The sequence below is a fragment of the Platalea leucorodia genome, assembly GCF_965183815.1.
Source record: "Platalea leucorodia genome assembly, chromosome: 5".
Taxonomy (NCBI): Eukaryota; Metazoa; Chordata; class Aves; order Pelecaniformes; family Threskiornithidae; genus Platalea; species Platalea leucorodia.
The window spans coordinates 80,011,477-80,024,117 of record NC_138827.1 but is presented as its reverse complement, the minus strand read 5'-3'; the positions used below and the strand labels follow the sequence as shown (position 1 = coordinate 80,024,117).

General features: G+C 36.4%; 1 protein-coding gene across 1 annotated transcript in view; it reads left to right on the top strand.

Annotated features, from left to right (window-relative positions):
* The window catches only part of UBR3 (ubiquitin protein ligase E3 component n-recognin 3), a 119,370-nt gene that overhangs the window by 82,509 nt on the left and 24,220 nt on the right, over window positions 1-12,641 (top strand). The window contains exon 32 of the mRNA XM_082313627.1: window positions 8,895-9,000. Coding sequence (XP_082169753.1) covers window positions 8,895-9,000 — 106 coding nt within the window. The remainder of the gene's footprint in view (window positions 1-8,894; window positions 9,001-12,641) is intronic.

The following is a 12,641-nucleotide window of genomic DNA, read 5'->3' as shown; positions in this document are numbered from 1 at the left end:
GGAACTACCTCAATGTTGGTTTTGTTTGTTTGGGGTTTTTTTAAGAAAAAAAGAAAGAAAGAAAAAAAAAATATTCCACCAAGCTGAGCCCTGGCAGCTGACACTAAGTGGTTTGTATAATACATTATTTAATTTTTTTCTTATACTTACCACACCATCCCTTCAACCTTGTTTTGCATAAAGATGGGCTCTTACATACTGATCTTAAAAGAAAGCATACCTTTTGCTGACAGCCACTGAAAAGATGAGTCAGGATTTTTAATACATATTCCTCTAGTCTTGAAATGTATGGAGAATACTGTAATTATTGGAGAAATTTCTTTTTGGAGAATTACAAAATTGGAATGATACATGGAGCATGTATCTCCACTGGAGAATTGTCTTATGCTGGATTGTTACTTGAACAAGACAAGACAAACTTAAGTCCTGTTTAAATTCATATATCATAGTTACCTATTTTCCATCCCTTTTACTGTTTTGCCATTAACTCTGTATGCCTCAGAAAATGAACCAATGTTGTCTGTTCATCAAAATACATTACTGGAACAAACTAAACTTGTAGAAAGTTGAAGATACTTCTCACACTTGAGAAGTCTGGAAATCGTCATCTTAGCGAGAAGTTTTAAATAAGATTACATCGACTATTGCTTTTAAAAATATGTGTTAGTTTACAACTGTTGCTTTCAAAAATACATGTTAGTTTACAAAATTTAAAATGTTTATGAAATACATCACTTTTTGGTAGCAGCAAATCCGCTGTTGAACTGTGCAGTAGTTGTCTTTATATAAAAAGTAAAATAGCCCATTAAGGAAAACTTTGTTTTAAATCTTGTCTTTAGAATTGTGTATATATTTAGAGAGAAGAAATTCTTTTCCCCATGATGTGATTCAGCTGTTTTCATGTACTTGCACACAAGGACTTAATCTGAAATTGGTAGAGTATTTCCTGTAATTGAAAAATGTGTTGATGAATTTTTTTTTTAACGTGATAACATTGCTTGATTTTTTTTGTTTGTTTGTTTCTACTTATAATACATTGCATTTTGTTTGTTCACTATAATATTTTTCTGTTCCTTACTTAAACTGTTGTGTAATTTTGCTTATTGAGTGTGTTGTACATGGAAATAGTGCTTTTCCTTTAGCAGTGGCATTACTTTAAGGATTCTAGTGCATCTTTCTGATGAAGGGGTAGGGACAGCATTTAAACACAATGCACCTGCTTTTTTCCCACACTTTTGGGTAGAATGGTGAATTTTCTTATTTAGATCTAAATCAGTCATGTTGGTGGTTTTGGTATCTATTTTGCACTTCGGAAAAAATTGAAGAAGGCCTTTAATTAAAGCTTTCAGGTGAAAGGCGCTCCGTATCTGAATGTGTTGTTGCTTTAAACAGCATGGAGACGTAATTGTCATCTATTCATTGTTAAAATGTTCACATGCTGTTCATGTTCTGTATTGGTACTTATTTTGTAAAATTGTTATGTAGCAAACTAGTCATATTTAATCTCGCATTAAAATAGACTCATTTTTAATGTAAGGTAATGGGGTTCTTCTAGAACAGACCTGTACAGTACTTCCATTTAGGATTATTATATTTAGTATTGGACATTAGGCTAAATATGACTAGTGGGAGCAGAATTACTTTGCCATATATAGCAGGGTTTATTTTCACTAAACTGTTATATAATTATATGAATTTCCTTCATTGCCCCTTCCATATTGATGCATTTAGAGATAAAAAATTGCAGTTCTTTAGATACATGTTCTATAATCGATTTTATTAGCTTTCCATACTTATTTCTTTTTCCAAGAGGTAATGCTGTTTTTAAAGTTTCACTTAAAATGTGCCTTCAACTTCTTCATTGTCTTATGCAGTGAGGCAAGAATGATTTCAAAAATCCATACCCTATCTAGAACGTGAATGCTGTTTTGTTAAAGTCTTGCTTGTACAGTATTGAAACTGCTCTTGTTTTTTAAATGTCATTCAGGTCAGGTCCAGCAGAAGTAATCTAAAATATAACCTGGTTCTGTTTTTCTTATGTGTGAGATAATGAGGTGTCTCTTTTGTGATTAAGCCTACCACTCTGTATTAGTTGTGTAACAGCTGTAAAGTTTGGGGACTAGATATAGCAGAAAACAGAATACGTTGTCCCAGGCGAGCTGTTAGAGCAGCAAGCGTCAGGGAAGATGGTGGGAACAAATAGGTCAAGAGCTGTTTCAGTAGATTGCATCATGAGGGCAGCTGCTCTTGGGAAGTAAAATTAAGAATGATAATGTAGCTGTTAGTGTCAGTGATTTGAGTCTGTGCGAGAAGAATGGTGAAAAAAATTTGGCTGTAAAATTGCCTTTTTAAGGTTTAAAGTTTTGTATGTGAGTTTGCATGAGTGTGTGTTACTAAACAGTATGCAACCAAAATATGCAAATAGAGCCCTGTTTACTTATTACTTAAAAATCAAGTCCTATTTTAGGGATCACATTACAGTTTTAGAGTCTATGGCCTTGAAAATACTCTTGGATTTAGGGGATAATTATGATATATAACAATTGTACAGGTCTTATTTCTCTGTTTTATAAAGTTTAAGAGATCTGATGCTTTGATTCTTGTTTCCATTACTTTGTATTTGTAGAACAGCTTCAGAACACAATACAAGGCTGAATAATTAGGACTTCTCTGTACAACTTTTGTGTCTCTAACTTGTGTATACGTGTTTCTCTCTGTCATTGTTACTCTCGTAATCTTGCAATAGTGGGTGAACAATTCCACAAAATTTAATAGTTATCTATAAATGAATTTATAATCTAGTCCTTTCTTCCTTTTAACTTTTAAATAGTTCTTTCTGTCTGGCTGCTTGCTTTTCTTTTTTCCTTTTTCCCTGTGTAATAAGGATAGGATTAGGGGTTTTTTGGAAAGGATTAAATATTCTATCACCTTGTCCTCTGGCTTCAGTTTCCCTGTATAGGAGCTCCTTATCCTTACGCTTCCCACAGATAGCAGTCTGGCATTTCAGCATCAACTGCATTAATTGGAAAGGACATTAATTTACAAGTGGACAGCAAAAAAGTATTTAAGACTTGTGTAAGCTTTCCTTACATAAAGTGTCCAGCACCTTTGTAACTTCTGTGATGGTTCTAACCGTTGGGAAACGGTATTGTTCCACTGGGTTTTATGGTCTTGTTTTGGTGGTTGGTTGTTTTTTTTTTTTTCCCACCCCTCGTTCATTGAAGCCTGTGTTTGGCATTTGTAGATGGCTCAGTGGTGTCATCTTTCTTGATGATGATGTTAGTATCAATTTAATCAGAGCTTTTAATGGTTTTGTGAGCACAGAACGTCATCTTGACATAAAGCATTTTCTAAGCTCTTCATGCTCCTTCTATATTAAATTTTTCAAGCACATTGATAGGAATGGTTGTCTCCATTTTATCAATATGGCCAGTGATACTGGCCATAGGATACTGAACCACTAAATATGGTTCATTCCTGTAGGAAGAAAAACCTAATTCTTCTATGAATTGCTCAGTTGCCACTGTATCCTTCCTGTAATCTATTAGTGTGAGTACGGTTGCAAAGATTCCTACCCAGCTCTCTGCAGCCACTGAAAATAAAAAGTATAAGTAGTTTTCAGGAATGCTTTTTGCCTCGGTACAGCTCGTTTCTGTGGTTGGTTTGGCCTTTTTGGTTTGGTTTTGTGGGGTTTTTGTTTTGTTTTTTAGTTAGGAGCTGGCAGTCTGCAGATCTTTGGTGCCCATCCATTCATGCTGACTTTGAAAAAGCAGTTTTTCTCACCAACAGATGATCCTAACTATTTCCTAAAAAGCTTGGTATGCCATTCGTACCTAGTGTGGGAGAGGCAAAGATAGATACTGTTAGAATTCTACTGCTAACGTTGATGTCATACACTGGCAAGTTTGGTGTCAAGGGTAATTAGATGCTTCATCAGCAATTAAGGCTTAAGATTTTGTAAAGACTATTCGTGTCTTAATGCCTTAATAGGCTTTTCCTGACCTTCACATTTTTTTTTCTTCACTGATTCCAGTCTACTGGATCAGTGATGAATGAGAAGATGCCGTCAGCAGGTCTTTGCAGCTGCTGTTGCTAAGTGGACTATATAAATCTCTACAAGGAGAAAAAAATTCCTCAATCTTCTTATTAACAATCAAGTCCCATCTGGTTGTATCAAGTGGTTTTTGTTATAGTCCCAGCAAACTTTGGGAGAAGAAGGGCATAACGTCTCTAGTCTGGTAAGATCTTCACGCAGCAGTTGAGACAAGGATGTTTTCAATTCCGCTTGTGGTGAACTGCTGTGTCACTGTGTTTTGTGATCTTTTGACATTGTAAATATGAATACTAACTTACAGAATGAAAAAAAGAGAAGACTGGATCAAAATAGCAAAGTAGAGATTTTCATGACAGCAGTATGTGTTATTTACATCCTTCTAAAACACAAATATGAGAGACTGGGAAATAAACACATCGTCTAGACTTTTGCAAGCAAAACAAAGTCAGCTAATTCCTTAATTTTCTTTGTCATCATTATTACAGCACATTGCTATACATTGTGGAAGTGGAATTACTAACAGAAAAAATCCTCTGATTTCAACTTTGGTAATTTGAGAATTTACTTTACGGTCAAGAGACTGGGGAAAAAAGAAAGAAGAAAAAAAGGCTGCAAAACTGATGTAGAAATGTGGGATCACTTTGGCAAAGACCAAACCAAGATTACTAGTGAGACCAAAACTTACACCTGCATGGAACTTCCTGAATCACTCATCTGTGTCAGTTCAGCACAGCATTTTTATAAGTTTTGCCGCTCATCTGTCAAATCCCTATCTGATCGTCTCTCTGAATTTAGTCATCTTTTGTGCTGTGCATACCATGGTAGACGTGAAAAGAGCTGTGAAATCACCTTTATAGACTCCTGCTTTATGCACTTTGGCATAGCTGAATATTTTTAAGAGCTTTGTTAACATCTGTAACATCAGTGTGCTTTAATACTAAAAATACTAAAGAATGCAACGGCGGGTGCTAGTGCAGGCAGTATGGATGTGTAGCCAAATACTCAATATCTTTCTTTTTTATGAGAGGAGCAGCATTAGAACACTTCCTCCAATAGCTTCAGTCCCAGTGCAAAGACAGCGTCTTATCCTTTCAGCTGCTCTTTTGAAAACACCGATTCCGATTGAGTTTATTGCACCTCTCTCACAACAGGATAACCCTGAGAAGCAGAGCTGGCATGGGAAGAGTTGAAAAGAATGTGCCAAGAGCAGCAGTATATGGAACAATAGCTTTATTTTCGTAATTTTTACAAATGGAATTAGGAAGGCTAATATGAGTCAAAGTTAAAGCTAATGTCTCACTGCTAATCTAGATGATTCTATTAAGTGTTTTATATAAGCTTTACATGTATTCTGTGAAAACAAAGGCCATCTAAATAAGTTGGGAGAATTGAGACAGCGCTGCTTCAATGTAGATAATATTTGAGTCATATGAACATGTTTTAAAGCCAGTAATAATCTTGCCCACTTAAATGTTTAAATCTTGGAATCCTGCCAAGCCCCTGATGACTTGCAGCAAAAAGTTATATTGTGCATTCAAATTTTGTGATTTTTATATTTATTCAATTCAACTGGATGCAGCCTGTCTCAAATATTATGAAGTTACTAGGAGAGGAGGACCATATTCAAATTGTTTTCACTGGTTACTTCTCATGATTTGTTATCAATAAAACTGTGATTCTCATTTTGTTGTGACTTCATAGTTATCATTCTTTAATTTTGTTGCTGCTGTGCTTTCTTAGATTAATATTCTTCTACCAATCATAGAATCATAGAATCGTTAAGGTTGGAAAAGACCCTTAAGATCATTGAGTCCAACCGTTTCCACACCAAATTTTGTTAAGAATGTTATTTTGGAGGCTCTGAGCTACACCCCAGTCGTGTCTTTCCCACTTACAAAGGTGGCTGTCCTGGAGAGAAGTGGCCATAGGAGAGAGACTGCAAGCGGTGGAGGGGTTTGGGATGCCTGGTGGGTTATGGCATTCCTTTCCGTTCTTCACAAGACTAAGCAAGGTGGTTGGTTGTGAGCTGTTGTCGTGTTAATGTTTTGCTGCTACTTGTTTTTTTAAAAAAAAAGTGTATTTTAAAGCTTCTAAGTAGGGTCTAAGAAAATGGGAGGATATTCTGTATTTTTATGTTTACATTTTGGAATGATTTATTCATACGAACACACAGGAAAAAACCTCTAGTATTCATTTGGCCCAAGACAGATTTCTGCCAGTCCTTCAAGCATCAGAATGTGGTGAAACACCAAGCACTTTGTGCACAAAGAACTTGCCAGTTCTAGATTTTGGTGCTCTGGTGTTTTCCTTGGCTTTCTCCAATACACCATAATCATTGCAAATTTGAGGTAAAGCAATTGGAGTCCCTGTGGTGTAAAACAGAAAAATGTTTGTGAAGAAATAAGCCTATGTATCTTCCTCTGGCTAGTCCTTAGTTTTTGCTAATGGTTAGACGTCGTCTCAGAAATGCGAATACGGAAGCAACAGACGAATCAGTTTTCCTAACTGGGAAGGTGGCAGCCACCAGGCCGTTTTTCTTGCAGCATTCCCATTAGGGGGCAATGTTATTCCTTGGTTACCTCAGGTCTAGAAACAAGCATGGCTGTGCTGCATTGACTTAGAGAGTATCTTAATATTTTTAAGTCAATTCATAAAAAATATTTCATAAAGGTCACTGTAACCGTATCTTATTACCTACTTCCTAGCTTTACATTTACGTGCTAAACACGTTTTCTTGCAAAGAAGCAATAGCTGCCTTAATCACAAACAAAAAAACGTTGTCTTACAAGACTGCTAAACTGGATTTTTTGGTTCAGATTCAGTCGATGTTAGAATGTATCTTGATTCCATAAATGCTACACACTTGGAGATTACAAATAAATTCTCCAGTGCTAGAATTTGGTGCTTCCCTGCTTAATTTTGTATCAATAAAAGCTCAGGAAAATAGCTATTAAAGGAACAAAGGGTTAATTAATTATGCTAAGCTTTTTTGGTTTTTTTTTTTTGTTTTTTGGGTTTTTTTTGCATAGTTGCCCATTTCTGTTTGAGGCAAGGAGCAGTTGAGGGGAAAAATGACATTCCTTTTAGTAGCAGAGAGGCAAGAGGGAAGGAACAAATAAAACTATACTGTATTATTATTTTGATGAAATATCAGTATATTTTCAGGGTTTTGAAGTTTGTCAGCAAAGCAATGTTTTGCTAGAATCTCTTGCCAGGAGAAAAGATAACTTATTTTGTCCTCCTTGACTGTTTTTATTCAGAAAGCAGGTGACAGCAATCAATTCCAATCCCATCTAGATCTCCAATTATTTTACAAACCCCAGGAGCTAATTACAGCCCTCAGGCTCTGGCAGTCAGCTGACTTCATCATGCGACTTTTTTGGCCATTGCGTACCTCTGAGTAATTGTCTATTTATGGAAAATAAATTAATAGCTGCTATTTCTACTTAAAAAAGAGGACCTGTGAGTGAGCGTATAGGTTGAGCAAGTGGGTTGTAGAGAGAAGGGAGAGAGATTAAGAGAGTAGGAGGCAAAGGGATCGATTGAAAGAATAAAAGGGGGAGGGGGAAGAAGATGGCAAGATACTAAGGCAAAAAGTTAAAATGAAAGGGAGGAAGGAAGCAGGCTCCCAGAAAATTGAACAGGAGAAGCAAACATGGCAGCAGATAGCAAGATATAGTGTGACAGGAGGAAAAAAGCGAGCAAAATCGTGGGAAATAGTATTTTAAAATATGATTTTGATATAAACCTATGAAGATAAAAAAGATGCATTTTTCCCAAACTGTAACTATATCATAAACACAGAAAAAGAAGTGAAGTCTGAGATTCCTGTTGGACATACCTCTCTGAAAATGCTGTCAGCATAGATGGTGCCTGCCTTCTCGGCTCGCTTAAGGGGAGAAAAGATTAGATGTTATCTTTATTTGTATTGATCATATGATTCATAGAGAAATGAAAACTGTGCATTTTAATATGTGATACTGCAGTAATGTGCATGAATAATGAACCAAGCATTCTTTGTTCAGAAGGTTCTGGAAGTGTTTTGCAAATGATATTTTTGACACAGTGGATGTACAGAAGGTTTTGAATTGATGAATATCAGCAAACTTTGCCTGCAGGTTGTATAGACAAATCTATGCCGTTCTAAAGGCCATTGCTACTTTAGTGTCATTGTGGTGTGGTCAGAAGTTTGGGGGTTTGTCTCTTCCAAAGTTACCTGCAAAATAACGTGATGAAGGCAGAAGGAATAATAACCTTTTAAGGATGAAGAACCAAAGTGATCCTGCTATAGGCGAGAACTTCTAGCAACTTTAGGTTAATTTCAAATATGTTATGCACAGAACTTAACTCTGAGAGAGGGGAATAAAAGCTGTGTGTTAAAAGTATATCAGTCTCTGTTTAGAAGAGATGTTTAGGAAATCACAGCTTCTGGCATAAACTGGAGAGGGAAGTGAAGGGAGCATGGAACCTTAGCAACAGAACAGCATATGAAACAGGATTTTTAGAAAGACCTATAATTAAGTATGTGGAGCTGGTGTTCTATGAGCACTAAAGCAACTGAGATCTGGTAAACAGCCTTTCTCTGTTCCAGAATTTCAGGAGAGAAAAAAATTTTTTGTATCAATGCGTATGTTCACTGCCTTCTATTGAAATCTTACTTCTCTTCAAAACCATTTTTAAAAAAATAAATTAAAAAAAAAAATCTTGTTAGGGTACCAGCTTCTTTGGAACGAGATGACAGACTTTTCAGAATCTTGTAAAATAAATGGTGGCAACTTAATGTAAAATACTTCGTATTATTGTACATAATAATCAGCAATCTATCTTTTTCGCCTTTCAGATCAGCTGTTCCATGTGTTGGCCATGCACATGCGCCTCTACAGTATAGACTCTGCATACAATCCCTGGAGAAAACTAACCCAGCTGATGCAGGATAAACATTCAGAGCAAGTATTTTAATTTACCAAATATCAGTTTTACCTTGTGAAAGAAACATCCTTACAGAGGGACTTTGGGTAACTTGCTGTCTTAATTTAAATTCTCCATGAGGTAGGCTGATGAACTTAACGTCTAAAAATCGTATGTGTATATTTGTAAAAATAAATTTTCAAAGTTCTTTTACATAAAATCTGATACATTCCAGTTCTGAGTTGGAGCTTAAATACACCACTTGCAAGCTTAAGCACATGCAAATTTAATAGTGTTGGATAAGTGGATAGGTGCACTGCTGTTCTTGGTACAGACGCTAGAAAAAATTTACATCGAGATTAAGTTCATAAATAGTTTATTGAAAGTTGGGCAATGACTAATAGCTGTTGCAGAAGTAACATAAGTAGGCCTAATAGATGTGAGAAATAATTCTATTTGAAGCTAAAAATTTTCATCATGCTTGTTATTTTAAACAAGTTATTTACCTGAGTTTGCTTTTAAAACATTAACCTTACATATACAGCTGTACAGGGATTAACAATATAATAAATGGAGCCGTGTATCTGTGTTCCACAAGGACTCATCTCCCTACTTGACTTAAGACCCTTCACTTTTCAGATTCTACCTTGACGGTGAGAAAAAATGTTTCTTTCCTAAAACCAGATGATTATTTTTCCTCGTAAGAGGAAAACAGTAATTTTTTTTTTTTTTTCCTCTTGGCAACTTCAGCATCTTCTTCATAGCTAAGGTCTCCACTTATGTTGAAAAGACTATCTTTTTAGTGCCTACCTAGCTCTGTATTTGTCAGTGTGTTTCTAGGAGCCTGAGGTGGAAAGCATGATGGGATTTCAAACATTCATTTAGGATAGTGATGCCACAATCCTAATCTGCAAATTAGGAAAAATTATTAAAACGTTTGTGCTTGCTTCAAGTTTGAGATTTTTACTGTTTCATCTCTTGGACCCAGGTCTTTTTTTGCAATCAACATTAGGTTATTGCAGTAATCAGACTAGATTAACAGATTAGTTTATAAACCATTAGCAGAAAAAAAGCATCAAGAATTTTATAACCTGAAAACCTATGTTATTCAGCATGCATTCCAACCGCTTCAGGAGCATGGTTTTGTGTGATTCTGCCCTGACCTAGATTGAGCAGTGAAACAAAATTAATAAATTTGGTGTATGGTTGACTGAGTTACACCAGGCAAAATTAAGATCAGGTTGATAGGCTGTTGACAGTCAGAAGGGCCGTGGGACTGATCATGCACTTCTCATTTTGGTATCTGAAGAGCTTGCTGGCTTTGAAAGCAGCTGTTAACAGAGGGGATGCTTTTTCTGCACGTGCAACTTTTTTTTGCCCTCACAGACTTGGTGGAATTCAGCATGCATTGGTCACATCAAGGTTAGAGTGCTGCAAGTTAGATTTCAGGAGGCAATATTTTGAATCACTTTGAAATGAATGGTACTGCAGACCATCATGGCTTGCTTTGCAGGAGCTGTTGCATGTTGGGAATGCATTTGAGCAGTTCTCTGGTTTTCTGCACTGGTTTTCAAGATTTCTTGGTAGACTTGCTGATATTGGTTTGGCACAAAGTCCTAAATCGTTCAGGAAGCTATAACTGAGAGATCATCCATTTTGCCATCAAATTGTTTACTGTTGAGATGCACAGATGCAATCAAGCTGGAATTTTTTTTGCTCACTCCTTGGAATGTTTTTCCTACCTTAGTCTGCAGGCCCCAGAAAGCTGCGAAGGAGGCAACTTGGGGATGTGTTTTTAATGTATAAATTAAAGCATAAGATGGATATCCATAATTATATTTTAGAAATTTGAAGTAGTGGTTTCACTTGAAGATGGCATTCGTATGATTGGTGTGTATGATCTAATTGCACACTTCTTAGAGTCACACAGGCTTGTGAGAAATCCAGAAGAGCGAATTTTTTCAGGTACAGGAGAGAGTGCTCAGAGCAATTAGAAGGTGATACACGGCTGTACAGTGAAGAAGATTAAGAGGGTCGTGGAGAAATACCACTGCAGATTTAAGGTGTGGATAGCAGTCTGCCATTTTGAAGCTAACCATGTATTCTGAATCATCAGCCTGACTGGTACACGAGACTTTAAGTAAAGGCTTGTAGAAAAAAAAATGTCCATGAGAGGAAAAGATCTGTATTATCTGACTATATATGCCAAACAATTTAACATCAGGAAAGTCACAGGCGCAAAATAACTTTAAACCAACATGCTATATTTTTTCTATTTAATTTTTACTTTAAATTATCATTTTACTTTAAATTATTTACTTTATCATTTTACTTTAAATTATCAATTAACAGAGAAGTTTAGTTGCATCTTTATTTAAAAAGACAATTTTCAAAACTAAAAAGAAAATAATCAATGGGATACAAGTGCCATGGCATTATCTTCTCACCCTTATTTAATTGTAGCTACTTTATTTAAATACATAAATATTTACAATTAAAACTACCCAGGTATAGAGATCACAACTTTCAGCTTGGTTTTCCACATCCCAGCTATTGTTATTTATAAATCATGCCTCAGTTTCACATATCTGGGAGAACTGATGAAAGAAATTTGTAAAAACTCTCACAGAATTGCTCTACTGTACTTCCCAAAGCCCCTGGTTTTGCCCAGTGTCATCTTCTACAACTGTACCTAGATCACTCCATAGTTGAAAATGGCAGCTGAGAGGAAAGATAGGAAGGAGCTTATGCAGTCACACCAAGGTAAAGTAGAAATAAGGAAATTTTGAGCAAGAAGATAGCCTATCAAAAAGGGTGATGTGAACTGTTTGAAGGAAGAGGGAGGGAAATAGATAAAGTGAAGTCTGATGAACTGCAAATGGTATAGTGGATTCTTTCTCCTATGCAGTTCATGTTGTCAAATTTAATATACGCTTAGTCCCACAGGCTGTGCTCAAGCAAATTGTTCTGCTGGGGGCAGATCTGGTTTCAAGGGTGATCAAATAAACAATTATTGTGCTGTAAGTGGGGAATAATAGCTTCTGGCAGGGGGCAGAGAAGGAGCAGCTGGAGGCAATAATTACTAAACCCAGATGTGAATTTAATGGACTAGTCCAAATAGCCAGAGTTTCAGGCATGGCAAACCTGAAATAAAAGGATATACATTTTAAAAAAATCTACATCTCTACAAAGGCTGAAATTTTTTAGTCTGTTTTGACAGACAAAATATGTCGGCAAAGAATGATTCAGTAAAGCATTAAGGATCTTTGCAGTAGAAGCACTTGTAGGGGGGAACCGCGTGACAAACTGAAATGCTGAGATATACTGGGTTATTTTTACTGAAGTGTTTTGCTGATGTTTGTTCTAAGCTAGGTTGCTTTGGTGATTGTTTATAGTGTCACACTGGGGCAACAAACTGCAGCACAGGGATGGGAATGAGCAACTGTGCGTGGGAACCTCTTAAGTCACATCTCCATCACAGAAACTGTTGTGAAATGGGAAAAATGAAACAGTGTTTATGAAGATAGCCCAAGGCAGACAGAGAGTAGGACGATGGGACGATGGGGTGTAATTAAGGTTTGCGCAAGAGATGGTATATACATACACATGCTGCAACAGAACTTACATGATCTGCTCAGCAAACACACAAATCCTGCCCGAAGCACCAAGGTCTCAGGAC